The 23,309-nt window shown below is 43.9% G+C and overlaps 1 protein-coding gene across 2 annotated transcripts in view; it reads right to left on the bottom strand.

Annotated features, from left to right (window-relative positions):
* The window catches only part of ZSWIM8 (zinc finger SWIM-type containing 8), a 54,922-nt gene continuing 31,613 nt past the window's right edge, over window positions 1–23,309 (bottom strand). The window contains exons 7-26 of one of the 2 annotated variants that reach the window (XM_083865952.1): window positions 22,857–22,977; window positions 22,317–22,518; window positions 21,281–21,456; window positions 17,943–18,951; window positions 17,029–17,160; window positions 16,309–16,488; window positions 14,843–15,026; window positions 14,176–14,274; window positions 13,190–13,314; window positions 11,690–11,921; window positions 11,277–11,429; window positions 10,083–10,305; window positions 9,614–9,903; window positions 8,707–8,930; window positions 7,947–8,429; window positions 7,190–7,358; window positions 4,786–4,959; window positions 3,307–3,426; window positions 2,184–2,362; window positions 1–1,041 (exon numbers count right to left, since the gene is read on the bottom strand). In XM_083865952.1, coding sequence (XP_083722078.1) covers window positions 838–1,041; window positions 2,184–2,362; window positions 3,307–3,426; window positions 4,786–4,959; window positions 7,190–7,358; window positions 7,947–8,429; window positions 8,707–8,930; window positions 9,614–9,903; window positions 10,083–10,305; window positions 11,277–11,429; window positions 11,690–11,921; window positions 13,190–13,314; window positions 14,176–14,274; window positions 14,843–15,026; window positions 16,309–16,488; window positions 17,029–17,160; window positions 17,943–18,951; window positions 21,281–21,456; window positions 22,317–22,518; window positions 22,857–22,977 — 4,679 coding nt within the window. In that variant the 3' untranslated portion in view covers window positions 1–837. Of the gene's footprint in view, window positions 1,042–2,183; window positions 2,363–3,306; window positions 3,427–4,785; window positions 4,960–7,189; window positions 7,359–7,946; window positions 8,430–8,706; window positions 8,931–9,613; window positions 9,904–10,082; window positions 10,306–11,276; window positions 11,430–11,689; window positions 11,922–13,189; window positions 13,315–14,175; window positions 14,275–14,842; window positions 15,027–16,308; window positions 16,492–17,028; window positions 17,161–17,942; window positions 18,952–21,280; window positions 21,457–22,316; window positions 22,519–22,856; window positions 22,978–23,309 lie in introns of both variants that reach the window. The other variant, XM_083865951.1, reaches the window with a different exon arrangement.

A 23,309-nucleotide genomic window follows, 5' to 3' on the forward strand; every position in this document is an offset into this window, starting at 1 on the left:
TAAGAAAACAAGTGTTTAATCAGGAAACGAGAAGAGACGAGGGATAAGAAATTGATTACAGGAGAGTAATACCCCAGCCAAAAGAAACAGGATTGTACAACTTGTAACAACCAGGATCAAAACATTCTATGAGCCAGCAGTGCCCAGTAAGGGACACTCCTGAGAAAGAGCCCAAGCACTCCTGGCAGCCTCCAGGCAGCTCACTGCAGTCAAGGACTCACTGCCCAAGCTCCAGCCTCTGTCCTCAGCTGCAGCAGAAAGCTGCAGAGGTGGCCCTGGCCCTGCTACTCCAGTCTCAGCTTCTCTCACCAGGAGTTGCTGAAAGGGATGGAGGGAGCACTCACTGTGCACAGCAGTTCCAGCCACTCCCCAACAGGAGATGGTGTGTGGAGTAAGAGAAGCCCATTAAAAAAAAAAAAAAAAAAAAAAAAAAAAAAAAAAAAAGTTTACATATTTATAAATGCCAAAAATAAATATTTAAGACAGAATCCCCAACCCCTCTAACACGTGCGTAATCACACTGCAAACTGCTCGCAGGACAGCCTCCTGGGGCTCAGGGAAAAAAGCAGTGACTACACCACAGGGCAGCCAGCTCAACTTCCTTCTCATTTCCTGATGCTTCTGAAGCCTGCAGCCCTCTGAGAAGGAGGAGGAAGAGCGAGCAAAGCAGAGCGCCAACAGTGCTGGAGAGGAATGTCATGGTATAAATACATCAGATCAGTGGTTTCCAACAAGTTAAAACTAAAATAAAAAAAGACACCAGAAGGAAGGATGGTGTAAATGGAACTACAACTATGTTGGGCAAAGGGTTGTGTGTCCGTGGAGCTCCACCCGATGTCATGGTGAGAAGGTGGTCATTTCCAGAGAGACCCTTTGCCACAGCTCCTTTGTCTGCTTGCTGCGCTTTAGGTTCTGGAGAATATCATTGAACTGCATCATGCCCATGGGAGTCAGGCAGAAGGCGCTTCTGGCGCTGCGGATGGCATTCACAAAGTCATCGTAGTCAGCTGGAGTGAGATGGATCAGCCGATGATGGATGTACTGGATGGGAACAGGGAAACAGCCTTAAGGCATTTGCTCACCATCCTCCTGCTGGTGAAACTCAGAAGACTGAGCTCCCAGGGCAACAGTTCACATGGTTCTGTTACCCAACAGTGGTCCCACGACTCGCAGCTCTGACAGAGAAGAGCGCCTCAAAAGCAGCAGTGCTGTATCCTACACCCCAGCACAACCAAGGGCAGTGCTCTCTCAGAGCACCAAAATGCAGCACATTGCATCAGCAAGAGCCCTGAGCACTGAACTGAGCCAGGTAACATTCTATCCCACCAGCATCCAACCCTCACAACCTTTCATTCTGCAGGTTACACCCTGGTCACTGCACATCTCCTTTGCTAAGGGACATGGGCTGAGTAAAGTTAACACTAAATTGCTGCCAAGTATCTCCAGGCTTAACACTGTCATTTCTATCAGTTTCTCAAAGGAGGCCCAAACCAGCAGGTTTAGCTTTTGAGGTCTAATGAAGAAGCTGTCATATCTCAAGAATACCATCTAGGGTGATAGAACAGCTAATCCAGTCTGGACAATATGGCTACAGAATCACCCTCTGGTCATTTATTCAAGAGAAGCAGGTCATGTGAGGTGTCCTCACTGCACTGTTTTTAAGAACAGGCAGCTTTGGTATTCCAGGTGGCTCACTGAAAAACTGGTTTCAACAAAGCCTGGGATATCTGTACTGGTAGCTGAGCAAGCCATTCCCACTGCTGGTGGCAGCACTGGCACACCAGCCAGCCATGCCAGGGCTTCATGAAGAGGGAAAACAGGCTACTACTAACAAGGAAAGTAAAAAGGATGGGCTAGGGACAGGGCTGGACAGGGGGCTTGAAAACACAGCAAAGAAAGTTCAGCATTTGGAGTGAGGAAGACACATAACCACCCCAGCCTTCATGAAGGGCACAGGAGGCAGAAGGCCTTGGCAGAAGCAGTACAATGATCTCCTTTGCATGCAGCCCCCATACAGGCAAATGACACCTATTCCAGACCCTGCTGAGGGAGAAGGATGCATCAGGAAATGCACCACTTCAGCTCCCAGTGCCCAAGGTCCATTCCCCTCTGCACATGCACACACAGGCAGCACCTGCAAGGCCTGGCAGTGCTGACAGGCAGGAAGACAAGCCACACTTTACCTGCATATAGGCCTGCTGGCACCTCTGCACCAGCTGGTGGAAGGCTGGGGTGCGCAGGTGGTTGTGCACATGGGCAGGGTTGAGCCTCTGTAGAGCTTCCATGATGATCTCCTGAAGCACAAAAGGGCTCAGCACCCCCTTGGCTGCACCAACACAAAATTGATGCACGTAGTTTACACCTGCACAGGAGGAAGTCAGAACAACCATGCTAAGATAACAGACACACAAGAAATCACACTTCACAGCAAGAACCTGGATCTGAAGCACCTTCTTCTCAGTGTAATGCATCCTCCAGCAGGCTTGGGGGAGACAGTCTAGCAAATTCATGGGGACAGAAAAGATTCTGCTACATCCATCAGGTCTGAGGAGAGACCAGGTACAACCTCAGTTACTGGTGTTCCCAAATTCACCTTCCTTTAGAGATGTGAAAGAAAAAACTAATGTGGCAAGTTAACTAGAAAGACATGGCTAACACTGTACCTTCTCCATTGTTTCCTGACTGCCCATCAAAGAAGCACCTAGATGCCTCAGCACTCAGGCCTTAGGGAGGCTGTAGGCATAAGTCAAGCATCCATACCACTTCCTACAGTGGAGCTCTGCCAGCAGGAGCAGCCAAAGCTGTGCCACTAAACAGGCTGTTTGTAAAGGGTTTTTTTTATTCTCACTGCTTATGTAAGAATTTTAAAAGTGAGCTGACAAAAAAGATCCAATAGCAAAATGGAAGTAAAAACAAACAACTCCCCTACAAAAAATAGGTGATTTTAGCACCTATTGCTATAAAAAGTCTTCACAGAAGGTATAAATATACATAAGAAAGAGCTACAATACAGTGGAAATGGAAAAGAATCAATATTATAGAATGGAAGAGATACAAGCTCTGAACCCTGTCCAATCTTATGTACTTCATCCAGTGCCTCAAAATTCAACAGCATGCCTACAGAACCCAAAAATGGGACAAATGAGTGGATGAAAGAGCAGTAGGGATCTTCTGAAACACTCTCAGGAACAAGATCAGTATCAGGCTTGCCCAATCTTTGAAGTTTCCACTCCTTCAAGAGCAGTTTCCCACCATGGCCTAAATCCCAGCAAGTGGATTTCTGTTAAGTACAGCTCTGAGCCTTACCTAACTTTGCAGCTAACCCAAGGAGCCATTTTACATCCTCAGTGTAGGGTGGGCTGCGGGAGAAGTTGTTGGGATGGTCGTTGTGAGCTCTTCGGCCAAGCATCTCCAGAGCCAGCATCCCTGTGAGAAAGGGGCAGCCACAGTCAAGCAGCACTTCTGCCCAGTAAGGCTTAGTCTAGCATTTCACTCACTGCAACATAACCCGACTGGCCTGCCCTTCAGCAACAGAAAATTCCACAGCTGCAAAGAGTCCAGACAGAAACAAAAGGCCAATCTTGGAGCCTGCCAGCACAGGAACTATCTGCAAGAACATCTGGATCTCCTGCTCCAGGCTGGGAAACCTGCACAGCCATCACCCCTCACCAGAGCTGCAAAGAAACGCTGAAACACCCACAGCAACATCAAGCAGAGAGTCCCCAAAGGCTGCACTACAAGAGATGTCCTGAAAGTAAAGCTTTTGATCTAAATTTTGCAACAGAGAATTTACCCAAACCAACTTGCTCTGCTGCAAAGACAACAGGACATCACTGAGCTGCAATATTGCCAATCTGCAAACATTTCACTTATGCCATTACAGTTCTTCAAACAAATCCACCCATTTCAACAGTATTCAAATACCAACATGTGCCACATCTTGATCTTCCAGACCGCCTTCCCTGCCTGTGCCTCTCTCTTATTCAGGCTATTAAACATCCTTCATGGCTTGCCATGAACCACTGTGATATTTTAAACATCAGCACCCCTTTCTAGCTATCAAGTAGTCTCTATTCTAGTTTTCAACACAAAAGTCAAGCTTTCCTTCCATTTTCTTGCTGTTTCTCTTCCTTTGCTTATTTTAGAGGCTTCCTTCTCTAACACCAAGTATCCACGGGGTTGGACCACAAGTAGCTTACTACTACAGTAGTTTACTGCAATCTAAGCTTAATCCCAAACCCTACAACTGATATCCTCACACCAATGGCAATTCAGGCAGAGACTCTTATTTTCTCATAGCCAGTGTGGCTGGAAAAGGAATGCTAATTACATACCCATTCTTCACTAAATATAAGTTCCCTCTGCATCTATCTTCAACAAATTAACTGGAGAGGCACAGGGAACTTCTCTTTGTTCATCTGAACACTCAGCTGGGATTACAGGTGTGCCCTCCCCATCCATGAGCAGCAGGAGCCAAATATCATTTTATCATATAGTCACAACTTGCACAGTCACATCCTTGGAGCCCTATTCAGACTCCTTTATGTACATCTGCTGAAAGACTCTTCCCAGCTCTAACTCACTTATCTTTCTTTTCTGCTCTGACAGTCCTGGAAAATTGTTCAATCTTACAATGCTTTGCCTTCATTTTCAGACTCCACATGTGATCATCATCTTGCTTTTCCCATGTCTCTCGGGTGCAGTAGCAAATTGACAGTGAAAGCCTGCAGCCTTGCCCTGAATCCCTCTCAAGGGGGCTAGAGAAACCCACTTGGCCATCCTTACCAACTCGGTATGCAGAGTGGAGGTAGTGCAGACCCTGGGGGCTCACAGGCTGACTGTGCTGCTCGTCCTCGGCAGGAAAACCCCCTGTAACAAGGGAGTTGGGCTGTGAGGACAGAGTTGTCAAGGAAGCACCCTGAATCGCTGGGAACGTTGATCCTGCATGGACACTGCCTACTGAAGAGAGCAAAACAGCAGCATTAGGACCCAGCAGCAGCCTAAAAGAAGGTTTACTTGGGACATCATCTCCTTCACCTGACTGCTCCCCTAAACAGAACAATACAGCAACCAAAACCCACAGGCTTACAACTGAAATACAACGGCCCAGGAATAGCTCTATTCTGTTTGCAAGGTAGGCCTGACAGGGTCGGCTACATGTGCATCCATTTCTTCTGCACTATCTCAAGAACATGCACAAAATCCATGTTTTACTTGTAAAGGTGTATGTTGATTCAAAGCCCTTTACTACTATTAAATAAAACATTTGGTTCTGATTTCTTGTCCAAGGAAACAATCATATGTATGTCTAGTCTACCCCTGATGAGAAACTGCTAGGAAAATTACTGAGCAGGAACAGAATTAAGTCACTCAAAGATCAAGTCCAACAAGGCGAGGTTATTCCACTTCAGCTATATGACAGCTGTCACTCCCTTCAAGAAGGCTGTTACTGGAGGCTGACCTCCAATCTGTCCTTGGAAAGAACAGTCACTGCACACACTGGCAGCATGTATCAACAGTAAAAACAGCAAGGAGACTTGAGAAGTTGTCACTCAACTAGTACGAGTAAACTCAAGGGAAATGACAGGTTTCAAATACAAATCCATTGCATTGTACCACCTAAACTTGTACCAACAGCAGTTAACACTGAGTCACTAAGCTGCACCCTGACAAGACTCAAATTTATCCGACCCTCTCAAGAAAGGTACAAAGAGTAAAAAGCAGGGTTTGCTTGAGAGCTCCAGAGCACGGATGCCATTAGGTGTGTGCAAATTGTTATCCTTATTTCACAGCTTCTCTGTCATGCTACTACACCAGCTTGAGCAATGCTCCAAGTTCTGTTTCTTCCCCCCTCAATGTTTGCTAGTGAATAGTTGAATACCTGAGAACAATGTGTCTCCCAGGAAAGATCTCTCTGACCTCAACCCTATAAGGAGACACAGGGTGCCAAACAACACAAAGTGGGGCATTTGAATGCATTTGAAGTCTGGCCAAGGAGAATAATCCATAAGAATAAGCTAAATTATTGCCAGAGCTCAAGCATCACCACATGATTCTGTACTTCAGGAACAGTGAAACACTATTGTTAAGAACTAAAAATAAGTTTACGGAAGCTGTAAACAATGGCACCTGGAAAGGGTGGGATCATTTTCTCCTTTCAGTATTTTAAGTGTCCTAGGATCAATTAGCGCTTCTGGAAGATTCATAACTCTTTGGAGGAGTACAGAAATGGTTTCTCACAATGAGAAGTCACAGTATCAGATTGTGACTAAGGCTGGCAGCTATCAGATCCTAAGGCCTTCAGGACTGTTTAATTGCTTTTATGGTGGCTTTTTAGCATCAAAATACAGGATAAAAAAATAACTGAAAATGATCCTCCTGATACTCTGCATATGAAGGAGGCCAAGACAACTCTTAAGTATTTTTCCACATACCAGTCTTCCAGCAGCTGGTGAGTTGCAACCCACAGTAAAAACAGGGAAATATTACAGCCTTTCCAAAGAGGGTTTAGCAGAGATTGGGGTCAAGCATGACCCACTGGTGCAAAACTCCATGTCAATGACAGCATGTTCATAATCCAGTCAACATGAGCTGTCCCAGTGCTACACGTCACTTGATGGGTTTTCACCATCACTTGAGCCCTAGCACAACACATGAGCAACCATTCCAAATGCCATTGACATGACTGACAAAACATCTGTCATCTCTGATAGTTTGGGCACTGGCTGCCTCCAATCCTTTCAGGCAGGAAAAGACATTTAGTTGTGCTTCTGTAGCAGAAGTCTGCCAGCTTCCTGCTCTCTGTTCATTTGACCCAACGGAACTACATGAGTCTGCTCAAGATCATCTATGCTCACCTTGCCCAAAAGAGAGCAGGCATAAAGCTTTTACAGGTTAGAAGTCAGAAAGACCACAAGGGCTCCAAACATAGTCTTGATAATCTTGATAAAATAATCTCATAGTGGAAATTCAGCTGAACAGAAGTTTCTCTCTGCTAGCTGTATCAGGTCCCCTTGGGAATTCCGTACCCCTGAGCATGCGCACCTTTAGAATGGTGTGCGCTTGGTCAGAACTTTTCAGTGCAAGAACCCTCGTTCCACCTGTAAGCAATGAGGAACAGGACCTCACTGGGGAACAGCTAAGAGACAGTAAAGAAACCTCTGCCAGGCAGCCCAGAGCTGTGACTTACGCGCTACGTTGGAAGACAGCGACAGTCCCGTCTCACTGTGATAGGGATGCACAGCAATCTGCGTCATGGAGGGGACGGGCACGCCGGGGAAGGACACAGCTGTAGCTGCCAATGATGGTGCTGTCACTGAGTAAGGGTACTGCGCCCCTATGAATGCTGGATGGACACCCTGCAACAGAAGGTATGGAACAGTCATGTCTACTTCACCTGACCATCTAGAAGTAATTCAAAACATCATGTCCCCAACACAAGCCCCAGAGCTTGAAAAGTCTGGCCTGAAGGAAGCAAAGGAGGAAACTTGCAACGAATGAGCATTACACCTGCTCACTCCTCCTCCTTTTAAAAACCTAACCAGTCTGCAGAAAACCACTCCAAGGCCTTCAAAAACAGGCAAAGGTCAAAATAACCTTTCTTTGATTTTCCCAGTGTAGTCTCTATTTAGCCTGCAAGCTCTCAAGAAGATAAGCTTTCTGTCTGGTGCCCTTTGAGAAACCACAGAGCAACAGAGATTAAAAACTACTGATGTATTATATTTTATATTCTCTTGACACTTTAAATGCAGCCACAGAAGGCTCCTTATTGTGCAAATGCTGACCTAGAGGGCCAAAGTAAGTGTTGCCAACTGGCAAGTGAGAGCAGAGGCTTGATCTCAAATCACAACAGGTCAGAGCCCCATGCTCTCCCCACTCCAACATACTCCCCCTGGAAGCAGCCACACAAGGTCACAGTAAATGAACAAGGCACAGCCAAAACTCACCTGTGGATACGCCGAGCCAGGGACCGGGAAGACAGCTGGGCGCGGCATGTGCTGGATAGTGTGTCCGATATACTGGGGGTTACAGGGGATGTGAGTCTGAAGGGTGGTGTAAGGGTGGAGACCCTGCGTGTGTGTGTGTGCCATTGCTGGCCCTGCCACCGTGTGCTGCTGGTACATGGTGGACCCCACAGAGATGACTGGCATGACGGTTGCTGCCGCAGTCACTGCAGCTGCCACTGTCACCGTGGCTGGCTCTGAGGTCACCCGGCTGTCTGCCAAGCCACGCGCTGCCTCAGACGCGGCCCGCGCGCCACCGGCGCTGCAGCCAGTGGCACCTTCTCTCTGGGCTGGGGTGCCACCAACAGTCTGTTCGTACAGCCAGTACCACTGGTGAGCTACTTCAAAGAGGACTTCTGGGTACACACCACCTCCTTTGGCTGCTTCTTCTACTGCCATGCAGGCCTTTTCCAGCATCAGGTTGTCCTGGGAGCAGTGAAACAAAAGAAGTTAAGAATGTAAAACGAGAAACACAAGAAGGAAAAACTACAAGAGGGGAGAAGTACAAGGCACTCTAAAATGCCTAACACTATAGGGACCAGCCAGATGCTATGCAGAATAACCAGGGTTATCCATGAAATATAAGCAATCCAGAGAACTGGGATTAAGGCTGAGCAGTAGCAAAGGAGCCAACCCTATGTGTAACATCAGCACATCCTTGATGCTAGAAATCAGCCTCAACTAGCAGCTGCCATATGCTCACCTGTTCCTTACACTGCACCAGAGCCCTCTGGATCTCGTTTGGGTTCAGGGCATGGGCATGAGGCAGGCAGCTGAGTGCCAGTTCAGCAGCTGCCCGCACCATGTTGGAGTCTCTGGCCCGTGAAGCTCTGTCTGCCAATGATGCCACCTCTGGGGGAGTTAGATGTCCATCCCAACACTCCACCAAGATGTTCAAGGCTGCGCTACCAATCTCCATGGCCTGCCCTAAGAGGAAGAGTGAGAGAGACTCTCATACCACTGTATGCCCAGCACAGTTACAGTCAGCTTTCTCTTAACAGCAGGTGAACTCTTAACTTCCTTCAGGAGCAGGGACACAACCCAGCTGCTTCCCTTAAGGTTCACATTAACATTACCCAAGTTAAGCTAAAATGCATTGGAAATAACAAAAAGTACTTACTATAGCCAATTTTAGTACCCACAAACCAGACTGAACTGTCAGCCTATTTCATCATGTCAGGAAAACATGAATTTTCAAAGGTGTATTTTTTAGGCCTCTAGAAGCCACATGGATAGGTAGTAGGTATGGATGCAATCAGAAGGATGAGTAAAGTGAAAACTGAACACAGCCAAAGGGTATGTTCAGACTTGATAAATGTCTGTCTCTTTAGACCTCTGAAGGAGAGGTAAGGATCAGTCTCTGAATGAGGGGTGGGCTTTTTGGACTGAAGCATGCTGCAGTACAAACAATAAGAAAGAGGTCACAAGAACTTTCCTGGCCAAAGTAAGCACCACTATGTAAATAACTGCTGATCAGCAACTACTGCAGCTGTGTGAGCTGCTTACACAACTCCAACAGCACACCAGCATCACCATTTTCAAGAACAAGCTTGCCTCCCTACCCCACTTCCTGCCCAGGAGTAAGCCTCCCAATAAGATTTTGCTGTAACCTGTGATCCAAGAGACATGGGAGGAGTAAGTTCGAGAGAGCCAGTTGGGAGACACAAAGTTGTGCAGCCCCAGTGCATACAGCCCGATCTCAAAGGCGCAGAGGTGAAGGTTGCGGTGTGGTCCCTGGTGCCCACCACTGGAGGAAGGGTGGGTGAAGATAGAGGTACTGCTGTTTCCACCTGCTTTGATAAGGACTGTCTTGGCCAATTCAAAGTAGAAGTGAGCAGCTGCCTCTGAGGGCTGGTTTGGGACATGAGGAGCATGGCTCTCCAGCCGCCTCCCTTTATACCTAGAAGAAAGACAGAGGAATCTTTCAGACAAGTAGCCCAAGTTTGCCAGCTGGATCTCCTGTCTTTAAGGCTCCAGAAGAAACAAAGCAAATTTTCCCCATAAAGGATTTCCCAATGCATGTGTGCCAGGTCCCCGACATCAGGCCTAGAGCCTCTGTGCATTGGTATTATTCATTACCTGCCAACTTCCACAGTCTTTGCACGGGCTCCCCCACTGGCTCTCCTACTGCCACTGGAAGAGGAAGATCCCAGTGAATCACTTGAAGAGCTGCTGATGCTGTCACTGTCCTGTCCTCTGCCCCAGGATGTTGTTGCCCAGCTCCCACGTAGGGGACGCCGACTGAGAGTTGGAGAACTGTCAGAGGTGGTTTCAGGAGCGCTGCTGTCAATACTGGCCATGCCTGCAACACCAGAACCAACACAGAAATGTCACCAGGGTTGGTAAATACAGTGCAGTTAGGTAAACTCCAAACCATATCACCTGTAATACCAACTAAGATCAGTTGTGTCAGTAACTGCCTTAGGGCTGACAGGCATTCATTGTAAATTAAGAGAAATTAAATCAAATCAATTTGGCCACAGACATCAGTGTCATTTTCTAGTTCTTGGATTAAAATGCAGAAGAGTCCAAGAACAGGGAATTTTTATTTCCCTCTTCACACACAGCCCCTTATTCCACCTGCCAAGCTCTGTGGCAGAGTACAACAACAAGAAGCAAATATACATACAGAGTCAAGTTCCACAGATCATACGAAGAAAACCCTTCAGATATATGCTGCACAACCTTCACATCCTCTGCCTCTAGCTTTTATCCTTCCCAAGAGAAGTGTAGAGAGGCAGCAGCTTCTCTGAATTTGTTTCTGGATCCAGGAGCAAAGTGCTGCACTCCCAGAATCATCAGTCATTTAGCTCCAGGTATCTAATCCATCACACAGAACATAACTGGTGCAAGAAAGGCATGGTAACTTGCCATATAGAAAGGGGGAGGAAATTTATGGAGCAAATCTTATTTGTCCATATCAAACACCTTAGACACACTCAGCTGCTTCTGTTGTGCAGGAAAGGCTGACAAATAAAATCCAAGAGTGATAGAACAGGTTGCTCAAAGCCCCATTCAACCTGGTCTTCAACACTCCCAGTGATGAGACATCTACCACTTCTCTGTGCAACCTGTTCAGAGCCTCACAACCCTCACAATAAAGAAGTTCTTCTCAATGTCCAATCTAAATCTCTCCTCTTTCACTTTAAACCTGTTATCCTTGGTCTTATCACTACATGTCCTTGTAAAAAGTTCCTCTCTGGCTTTCTTGGGTACACTCCAGCAGACTGCCTAACAGAGCACTAGATGCTGTAGGAGCCAGTCCATTCCCACCTGTGTGTTTCTTCTTCTGCCTGACAGGTGAACCCCAGCATCTCCCATTGTATCCACCTCGGTTTCCAAGGGCCAGACGACTGGGGACCTTCCCCTCTTGTTTCAAAACAGTGGCCTCTGCAGCCGGCTCACAGGGGGACCTCTGAGAGCTCTCTGCACAAAATGAACAGTGACAAGATAAACATCATCTTTCTGTATCTCTAAAACCAGACATGGCCATTTAAAACATGCAAATACCAAAAGATAAAGGATTTTTATAAAATGAATGGTATTTATGAGCAGGATTATCTCAATTTTCTTTCAGTCAGAAAGCAGATCATCTGATACTAGGCCAAGAACATCTAACTCAAGATTTGGAAAATAGACTGTAACTATAGAAAATTTTACCATAGCTGTTACAAAGCACTTCTTACCCTGTGTACTCTTCTCCACAAAGTTCTCAGGACTGCTCTGGACTGCAGTGCTTACAGCAGCTTGCTGAGTAACTGAAGTCCCTGGAAGCTGTTGGATAGCTGCAGCAGACTGGGCAGCATGTTTGGAAGGAGATTTTTGATTTGCAACTGTAGGCTTGCTGGATGAGTAGAAGGAACTCAGTGTCTGTGGTTTGTGAGTTTGACTCTCTCTGTCCAGGAGTTTGTCTAAAATCTTTAAGGGGAAAAAAAAGGCACTTAGCAGAAGGATAAGAGACCAGGAATTACACTAAGACAAATAGGGAAAATACAAAATCAACTTCCTGGTGGGCAACAAATTTCATTTGTTGGGAAAAAAAAATGAAAATGCTTATTTTCTAGAAATTATGCATCATCTTCCTGCACCAAAGAGCAATGCAATGCACAGTTGAGAACCATGTGGCCTGCATTACTTGAGAAAGCAAAGACTCAGTAATGTCACATTTTCACTTGAAACAGCCACTGGCTTTACTTGAAAAGCATCCAAAACTCACAAAAAAGAAGCATTTCTGGTATATCAAGGACAGAATGGAGAATTCTAAATTTAGTTCTGCCAGCTAAGAATTGTTTAAGTCACAAAAACTCCATGCTCACCATTCAAAAAATCCTGTCACACATTACCAAGAAACTGGCAAAGCTACTAGAGAAACTGCTTTATACTGGCCTACAGTAACATTTCCTTGTCATAATTTATTATGTAATTAGGAACAATGCATCACCACATTTTAAGGGTTTGTCCACTTCTACTGTTTGTTCTCCACATTTAATCAACACCACAAGTCTGACAGACCATTTATGCACAGATGATTGGTATCACAGTGTCCCTGTTACTCCCTGGAGAAGAGTAGAGCAAAAAACGTTTCTCTTTTAGGAGACAAAAAGATACTAATAATGTAATTCTTGCTGTGTAGGATTTCTGAATATAAAAGATTAATAAAACCCTTTCTGAAGCTTCAGCAGTTCTCAATATTTTTTCTTCCTTTGGGGTGGACAAGGCAGAGTTTTACTCTCTCTTTTGCATAGGAAATTAAGACATGAGTGTACTGAATAAGTATATCAAAGAGGTGAGAGGTTAAGAAACAGAGGCTTTGCTAGCTATACTATTCTGCAAGCCAATATCCTTGCAGCAAAACATGCAATTCCCAGAGTGCACACACAGATATGCAACACACAGACTGCACACTGAAAACCCTTGGGAGCGGACTTAGCAATAAAAGTAGTGACAACACATCTCCTGACTGGATCTTAAGAAACCTATGGAAAGAGTGCCTCTCCCAGGGCAATGCACTCTGTACAATCAGGTTTTGCAGCAGTGGATGAATATAAATACCACAACACAGCTTGTAGAACATCAGTATGTGACACAGCAACTTCCACTCACTGGCAAAACTATCAAATCCATCAAAACCCAAACATGGTTTTTTTGCCTTCCTTCTCCCTCTACCCTTTCAAAGGGAAACTCACCTTCTTCAGCTTAGACTGATCATCCTTGTAAGTAATCATCAGGGCTAGAGCCAGATCCCCTTTCTCCCTTCGTGTGCCTTCACACAACAGAGGATGTTCTGCTTCACTGACAGTTGTTTTCATGCCTGCAGCCCATAAAAGAGAGGATGAAGAGACAAGTGAGCTCATGGGACTACACAATATGCTGAGCACTGTCTATACTTCAGACTGTTTTATTCGCCTGTTACAGGCAAAGTAAGACCTTTTCCCCCTATTTTTCTGTTAACTTCATGAATAAACAGAAACTGCAGTCTGTCCGTAGAATACTAAGTTCGCCACAATTGTCCAAACGACCACATACTAAAAAGCCACAGGAAGATTCCAGGCAAGCCTATCTTGAAACAAACGTTTTGGTTAGTGCTGATGCTACAAGCCAGCATTCCAACACCATTAAAAAAATCATCTTTCTTTCAGAGATGAGGCAACAGACCTTGTCTAATCAATTTTATTCCTTTTTGCATACTGCTTTAAAACATGCATACAGAATGGTCAGCATAACAGGTATATAATCACTGCTTTGTTGTTGAAGCAAATGAGGCAAGAACTCAGTATTATGGTAAGAGCCTGAATTATATGATAATGCTTGAGAGTACTTCTGCTAGTCTTTCACTGCCATTGTCTAACCTCTTCAGAAATTATTGCCTTTTGTTCTCTGAAACTGTCCATTTCCCCTGAAGTCCAGGAAATACATATTTCATGACAAAAGAGCAAGCAGAAAGCTAAAATTCATGTTACTACCTAAACACTAAGTTCTCATCCTATAGTCTCCTTCCATTTTCTCTTAGCTTTGCAAGGATACCTCAACCCTGGCATGTAGAATCCTGCATCTGGTCCAGTCAAACTCTGCAAACACTTTTATTTCTGCAGCAAACTGGAATAAACTACTAACTCTCACCATTCAAAATGGGAAAGTATGCAGAACACGGATGAAGGCAGACGTTTCTTACCAAGAGCAGCAACAGCTGCCTCAAAACCAAGCTCTTCATCTCCAGGCATTTCATTATTCCAATTACGGCTTGGAGGTCTAGAACCTGTAGGAGAAACCACTGAAAGAAGACAATAGAATTAATGTTCATCTTTCAAAGCTAAGGCTTCAAAGCAAAACACATTTCTGAGATCTTTCTCAATTTCCAGAGCTTTCTGTGGTCCTATTCCTAGCCTCATACCAGTTTCAAGACCACAGCACCTTATTGGGTATTTTTTCCATTTCTCTCTCTAGGCTCAGAAGGCTCCAAACCAGGTATATATTGCCAAGTCAGTCTTCTAATCCCAGGCTGCTGTGTTTTTTTAAATTTCCAGATTTACAATAGCTTCCTCTGAATATAACCAGCATAAAAGCAGCAAAGTCAGTCATTTATAACTATTTTACAAACACACATAGAGTGCTGAAATGTGTTAAGTGTGCAGTTGTTTTCAAATGTAGGCAGAAGGAGAAACAGTTCCACTGGGGAACAAAATATCTTTAAAGCAACGTAGAGGTAAGTGCAAGCAACAGCACATGAAGAGTAAAGCTTTGGTCATTCTTATACAGAAGACAGTTTCTCTTTGAAAATCCCTCAAGACCTGGCATCTCAGAATATGCCCTGCACACACTCAGGCCAATGCAGTCAGTACCTGGAGTGCACAGGACATCAAATATAAAGCTTGCCAACATCAGAGGCAGGACAGGACGGTAATCACACAATGTCCCTTCTCGCAGCTCTTCAGCTCTTCCTCGAATAGTGTTCATCTCATTGGTGCCCAAGGGAATCTTCTTCAAGAGGGCAGCAATCTCAGATTCCTGATAAGCCAGCTTCACCTGGTAGTATCCACAAGCAAACAGAAGAAAAGCTGTCAACAACAGAGTCCCCTGTGTGGAGCAGACCATTTTCCCCACACATAAAGTACAGTGATAGTTTTTATTAGTTTATTAAACTATAGCAATGTTTACCAGCCTAGCCACCTTTACCATTCTCTCCACAATGAAAACAGTTTTTCAAATCTAATTACAGTCTTGCCTCATTTTTATACACAAATTTTTTTACTCAAATGATCACTCTTCAGCTGTATACAGGAAAAATTATGTTCGCCTAAGAACATCAGCAGAAGTATCTGACTGGACAGGCCAGTGGAAAAGGTAGTTACTTGTAATTGTAGGAAGAAAGAATGCTATTTTAAGTGATACACTCATTTGAAACACCAGAGACTGATGAGCAGAAGAATGGGCACAGGTGGCAGCACACATGACATCAGGATGAACAGGACTACTCTGTGCCTGTATTCTCTCCATTCTAACACATGAAAGTAATAGTTTTCTTTTAGGTAGCAAGTGATTGCCAATCTCACAGCATTCTAATCAGACCACAAGGAGAAATAATTAGTATAATAACTGTAGCTGGTGGATAACTAGCAACAATACACACTCTAAGGGACTGAACAACCCTGCAGTGAAAAGCAAGGTAGCTGTAAATCACACAGACATGGTCTTCACTGGACACTTCTTTTTCAAAACAGGAATCCTCATAGTAATCAAGGAGTGTCCAAAATAACATGCTTGCACAGTGCATATGCTTGCTTGCCTGGGAATGAGGTATCAGCAAAAGCAACAATTTTCAAACACAATCACTCCAATTCACCCTAAGGAATAACTTTCAAACCATTTCACTGATGCAAATATGGACAAATATGGATATTTGCAAATGACTTCATTTTTCCCAGATTAACAAAGCAAAATGAAAACATATTTAAGATAAGAAGTAGGCTGTTCTAATCAGAATAATACATTCATAAAAGATTTTGTCCTCATTTAAACATTTTCAGACCTCTACTTTTACATGAAAGCAAAGACCTGAGGGCACATGAGGTCTGAGCCTTCCTATCAGTGAAGCAACAGGTGACGTGATATTGCTAATAATTTGTTTAGCAGATCAACATATGCTAATGGGATGTGCACTCAATTAATTTAGTTCCACTGCAATCCATTATAGGAAAACATTTAAAAGCACAACCAAATTTCAGGTGCTGAAATTTAAACCATGTAAACAAACACATTCCAACAGAAAACCGTTTATGGATACTGTCTTTTTGAGAAATTTCATTACCTCCAGAGCCTTGGTAGAGGCAGGTGGTCTCTGCAGCTCCAGGGCAAACATTCCTATTCGGAAGGCCAGGTTGTGGTACTCCAGGCGCTCACTCAAGACAGTCAGCAAGAAAGCAGCTTTGGACAAGGTGTTGGTTGCCATCCACGTCTGCTTGCTGGTTGACACCTTGTTCTTTTTGCCCTGCTTGAGGAGGAATTTGTCTCAGGACACTTTCCTAAACATCCTAAATGACTCTATGCTTGTCCCCTTATCCTTCGCAATAATTACAGACAGGAGAAAGAATAAAATACATTTAGATTTTATTCCTTTTGCTGAGGAATCACAAATTTCAGTGGTTACCACTGAATATCATTGCTTTCTCTATGTCACCCCAGCACAACACAGAGCTGGCCTGTGGACAAGACACATGTCCCCTGTTGGATTGATGCTGTGCAGGCAGATGTCACACGCCTGTCCCTTCCAAGGGAACCCTTCTGTACAACAAACACTGCTTAGTATCACTACAACTGAGTTTAGTATCACTACAACTGAGTTTCCAAAAATTTATGCTTATTTCCTGTCCAACCCTCTTATCCTGAAACAGCAAAACTACTAACATTTCCAGTGAGGTGCACTATGAAATAGGAGACTAAGGTTTTGGAGAGTACCACAAGAAACAGGGTGACCTGGACAGAGCTGCACTAAAATCAAGACTGCTGATGGTTGCTGCCATCTCTCTACCTTAGTTGGTGGCTGCTCCACTTTGAGATCTGGAGGGTTGGCCAGTAGGTCCCTGGCAAGCTCTACAGTCAAGCGGCAAGCCTCGTTACTGTATCCATGTGCATACAGTGCCTCTGCACAGGCAAACAGGATCTGCAAGAAGGAACAAACACATGTTCAAACCACACTATCCCAGCCTGGAGTTAGCCTGCTTGAACCACTTGTCACAAAGACTGCTGGCAAAATTCACAACTAACTCCAGCAGCAGATATTCTCAGAGGCCTCCTTGTGTAGTCCTTCACCACCACTCCTTGAAGCAAATCCCTAAAAAGCCTTTTCTTACATGATTAAGTCCTGTCCTCTCACCAAGTGCTATAAAATCAGAGAATAGCTCAAAAAAAAAACCAAACCTTGAACTACCACTATTTTCCATGCACTGCTAATTTGGCTGCTTGGTTATAAAGGTGCAACTTCTAAACACATTTTGTGGTTATTACAGGAATGAGATACAGTTTATTTAGACTGCCTCTCCTTTACAAAGAACTTCTGCTTAAGTGGTTGGATTTAAATTTTTCTTGCTGAGCATGTCTCAGTCTCATTTTTAATTTCAGATTATTTTTGCCATTTCCAAGGGTGAGGCTAGGTGAAAAGCACACACTGTTTTGGCTACTTTTGTAAATCCTGGAGTGTGAGATGGGACTAACTAAAACTGGGACACACATGCAGTTAGCACAGAAATAGGGAATCAAGTTTGTGGGAAACAAACGTATGCTGCCACTGCATTAGGCTTGTGATACAGTTGGTTATCACATTATAATTAAGCACTTGATTTAACAACATCCTAGGTTAAGTGTGACAGCTATGAGGGTGGTGAGACCATGATTTATACAACACATAAAACCGCAAAACAGCATTTTGACCTAGATGCAGCTCACCTCCATCCGGTTCTCCTGTTCCAGAGGCTTTATACCAGCAAATATATCCTGCTCCTCTTCAATTCCCCCTTCAGCTTTGTCATCATCTTCCTTGGCTACCTCTTGTGGATTTAGATAGTACACCTGGTAATCATCTTCCTCTTCTCCATCATCCCCTCCCCCTGCTGCACCATTCTCTCCCACTTCTTCTGGCTTCAGACTCACACCACCAGAATTCTCATCCGCAGAAGGCAGATCATCGTCACCACTACCTATGTCCCCCACAGGATCCTTGGGGGACTTCTTGCCCATGGAACTGCTCCTGACAGTGGGCTCAGGTCCCTCAGAGAAGTACACTCCACCATCCTCCTCAAAGGCATCCCTGTAGCTCCTGCTCAGTGGACTTTCTGTAAAACTAAAGGTGTTGCTGGCTTCTGCCCCCAGTGCCAAGCTGCTGTCATCCAGGCTCATTTCTGCCAAGTCTGGCTCCAGAGAACTGTCCTCGCTGCTCATGCGGCGTTTCCCACTATGTTTACTGGTCAAGCCTTTGCTCACTGGCAGCTTTGCTTTGCTCGCTGCAGTCTTGTAGACAGCTTTCTCCCCTTCTGCCGAGAGACGTCTCAGAACCCTCTGCGGCGTTTCAGAGACAACTTTCCGTTTCCCGGTCAGTTCCTTCGGACGGACGGCGGGCTCCTGGGGCGAGGGCCGCAGCCTGTCCCCGGGCTGCCCGCACGGCCCCCCGGGCTCCTGGCCATGGCTCCTGCCGGCCTCACAGGCACTTTCTGCGCACTGCAACCGGCAGCTCCTCTGCTGGATGGCCTTCACCCAGCAGAAGGAGTTCTTCTTGTCAGTGCTGCTATATGTAATCCCAGGAATGGGGTAGGCTTCCTCCCAGTTGAAGTAACAGGCTTCTACAGCTGGCTTGAAACCTTGGAAGAGCTTCTCTAGTGATTTCTTGTGCTGACCCCTCTTAACATTGTCTATGACTTTCAGCTGCCACTGTCTGAGCTGTGAGCAAAGATCCCTGCGCCTAAGAGAAGAAAGAGGACAGGTTAGGAAGCAGATAGAAAAAGCACCAGCAACAAACTACCACTTAACCCACAGAACACTTCCTTCCTTTGACCAGAAACATCATCTGCTGAATTAAGCTAATGCTAAATATAGACAGCACTAGTAAGAAGACAGGCTGAACAAAGCAAACAGCTATAATAACAACTGGGTTCTAGACAGGTTCATGATCCAGAAACAAAATGTGAACATCACCAACATGAAAGCACAATTCAAACTGGGAGGTTTAAAATAAAACACTGTCTGCCCTGTTTGCTTATCTGCCCTAAATAAGGTGTTAGTGATTTGAGTCTCAGCAATCTCAGAGGAGTGAGTACCATGGGGAACTGCCCTTGGAAACACTCATAAAACAGTTTGCAGCAGCTGTGAAACAGCCCTGTGAATAACTCCAGTTAAGACACTTACAAGTAAAACTTAAATAGCCTACCCAGGGAAGCACGATGACAGACAGGAACACCTAATCTCCCTCACAGGCATTTACCTCTTTACCCTTATGTGCCTATATAGAGGCCAACAATTTAATTTAAGCTTTAGCAGGTTGTCCTCAGGAGAACAAACTGTTGCAAACCATAGGGACAGCAATAATTGATGTTCAAATAACTCTGAAGAAGTTGGCAAGACTACATAGACTCATTTACACAGTTAGTTCTGTGCCCCCATATTACTATAAGAAGAACAAAACAGTTCTGCATTTTTCAGCTCCAGATCTCACAGAGGGCCTATGCACTTGAGCAAAATAGTCAAAACAGTGACCTAATTTAAGAGAAAGAGACATTTCTAGAAATTTCACCAAGTGTCTCAATCAACTGCTATTCTGTTTCTGCCAGGTATTTCTGATGTAGAATCCCAACATTTCAATCCTATCAGATTTCCTATCAAAAGTAAAAGAATAAGAAAACATAAGAAAAAGTAACCCAATTTAGGTGCAAAGAGTATTAGGACAAAAGGGACCAAACCAAGTGGACTACTTATATTTGTCCACTCAAGAAATTAATTAACCAGGAAACATACTGGTAGGGATTAAACAAGGAGAAGATTTTCAGAAGGAAAAACAAGCAGGAACTACTTGGGAAGGGTAACATAAGGATAAGAATCTGTGAAGTCTCCTTATGATTCACAACTAGAAGAGGGTCCTTGGAGACTATTCAAACACCAAGAGAATAGGTAATCAAGCAGGAGCATTTTAATTATTCATTAGCTCAAGCAGGAGATCTGAGCAAATCTGAACTGCATCAAATAACTCAAATGTGAATATACATAGCACGACTTCATACGTTATTAATGGCCAAAATACTTTATGCTTTTTCTGTGTGATTTGATTGATGTTTGTGTTTATTTTAAGCCTCATTCTCAGTTTCCTACAGTTTTTTGTCTTCGACTCCTATATTTAGCTACTTCATATTGTAAACTGTAAAAGACAGAAACTGCATCCATTTTAGTGTCCCTGACGTGCCTTTCATAGGGCATTTTATTAATGTTACACCATTCAGAGAAAGCAAATCCTGTTAATGTGTAATTGTTCTGAAATTACCCATTTTCATTTGCTCTGAGAATTTATAGCACATTAAACTAATCCAATACATTTTACACACCACACTTTGTAGACAAGATGTACAAAACAAACTATTACGATGTCAACCACAGTACCTCAACAGGAGCTCTCAGTACCTCCTCTGCTATTCAACTACTGCTAAATAAAGATGGTGCTAAATAAAGACAGCAGTAATTTACCAAAGCACAATATGGTTTAGAAATCTGCAGAAGCCACACAATTTTTTCTCAGACAATTGAAAACATTGACTGAAGATCATACATTGGTGACACTGTTTACGAATACACTGCAGAGAAAAAACTCCCAAAAGAGCACAGAAAGTAAGAACTGGTTCATCTTGAAATACACAATAGTGAATGACTGGGCTAAACAGAATTCCATCAAAATGCTGAATGGCTAATATAGAAACCTTTAAAATTAATTGGGAGCTGGTGCTATCATTAAAAGAAATGTTCTCCAGCAGGACACTAAAATGCGGAATTACACCCACACGTAAAGAAGGACTTTCAGAAAACAAATTAGTCACACTACTTGATGTTGCTAAAAGTAAGCAGGAATAGCAATTAAACTAATTATTATAGTGTAGAACTTTGAATGTTACATAGCACATAGTCCAGATGGACTAATGGTTGAACAGGCATTGTGGTAATGATACAAACACAAGTAATCTACAGGATGAAATTCTTAGTGTGGTTCAGTATCACAGAGATTAGAGACAGAAACTGATTCTGGAGCTCACCTCTGTGGACTAATAGTTGGGTCAAGGACAGCCAGCCTCCAAAGAACCACCATCTCATCACACATGCTTGCACAAGCATGAGCAGCTACTTCTGACTGGCCATTGCTGCGTCCTGTGTGCCCACTGGCGCTGCTGTGTGACGCCGATGTTCGCACACTGTACCACCAGCCGGTTATCTGCAGAAGAAAAGGTTCAGTGGGGCTGTGTTATGGCCAATATCTCATCCCATGCTCTCACTTTATCTCATAATCCCAAGGAAATGGGAACTGTAGTTAATGCCAGGTTTTCATTTGACTCCAAAATAACTATGACCATTAAAGCAGTATTGGTTTGTGAGAACTAAGGGCCTCAAAATTTCTCTGCTTAGAAGGCACATGCCTAAAGAACAAAACACTCACAGGATGTTCACTTCCCAGAGGCCTTCACGCTTGGAGAGAAAAAGTGAACAAATGTGATAAATGAAGCATTTCCTTTCCCTTGCTCAAAGTCAAGGTAAGGGATGGAGCAATAAGGAAACTTAGACCACAATTTATATTACAGACTGAGGTCAAAGTCCTAAACTATCAAAGGAAACCTTTTTTTCTAATATGATTTTAACAAAACAAAGTATTGCTTTAATCCACCAAAAGATATCTTCTGTAAAGTTAACAAAAGAATCTGAGATTCTATCACACAACATATATATTTAGTTTTTATCAAAATGACAGCTCATACATGAAGTGCTTTGTTTAAAAAACAGATCAACAGTAAAATAAATCACCTTGACTGGGGAGAAATCAAATATGCTGAACAAAAGAAATCAGACTCTACACATTCTTATTAGAAGAACTGAGGCATATGGGGAATACAATGTTTACCAGGATATTACTAAATCAGAACAAGTAAAAACTGTCACATCCTTTTAATGTGGAGAAGCACACACCTACAACACACATAGGCTATTAGAACAATTGTATTCACCCATGTATTGTATAGACACAAAGCACCAGTTACTGGCTCTGCCTGGTTCCCCAAAACATCCCCCCACTCCAAGCACCTGCTCATAGTTGAGACACTGGTCAGTGAGAATCTCCAGCAAAGGAGCTGCGTTGCTATCCCGTCTCTTGAACATCTCCCGCACAATGGAAAGCAAGTTCCAGATGCCTTCAGGTTCTCTTCCTCGCAGGGGACGCAGCAGACAAGCCCACTCAGCAGCAGCTGGGGGCTCAGTGGAAGACAGATACATGGAATTCACATCACTGTACATAAAGCAGAAGAATAAGGAGAAAAAATTAAATCAAGCACAGTCATACAAAATCTCAAGTATAATCTACATCCAGAAATATATGTGCCCTTCAATGGCACAGACATGAGTAACCTAAAAGACAGAATACATGATGAGCTCAAAAACACCACACAAGCAAAGTATTGTACAAATACAGTCTGCTCTACTGAAATAACACTTCAGAAACCAAACAAAAATGCAGTCCAGAAGAGTGACCATGAAACTGAATATCCCTCAGTCCAAGGCTATATGGTGAATGAATTCACAGATCACATGAATGTCACATTTTCCATTCAGCGGGAAACAGCTTACCTGAAAACAACAGGAGTGGGTCCACAGAACTTATGAAGGGTTTTCTTTATGTTGTCACTCAGAGTGGATTCATCTAAGTACCAGGTGCTTTGATCTGATGCAGAAGGTCCAGCAGTGGGATCTTACAAAAGAAAAACACATTTACAGTCTGCAAGCTTTGAAGATATCTTACTCTATGCACCCAACCACAGAGTACACAGGCAGTGCTACCCAAGTTATTCCACTCATTGCTGAACACCCTATTCAGAATTATCTTAAAATGCTACCATAACATTACCTTCAACATTGACAACATTAAATTAGCAGTTTCTTCTTGACCAGAAGGGTAATGCAGCACTAAAATAGGAATGCTCTACCATCTCTGGTAGCCAACACTTAGGTAAGCTACCCCAAGCCACAGCTAATCCAGTCTAGTGTTGCAAACAGTCCCCATTTTAAGCAAGAACTTGGGAG

Source organism: Zosterops lateralis (assembly GCF_965231275.1).
Source record: "Zosterops lateralis genome assembly, chromosome: 8".
NCBI classification, from domain to species: Eukaryota; Metazoa; Chordata; class Aves; order Passeriformes; family Zosteropidae; genus Zosterops; species Zosterops lateralis.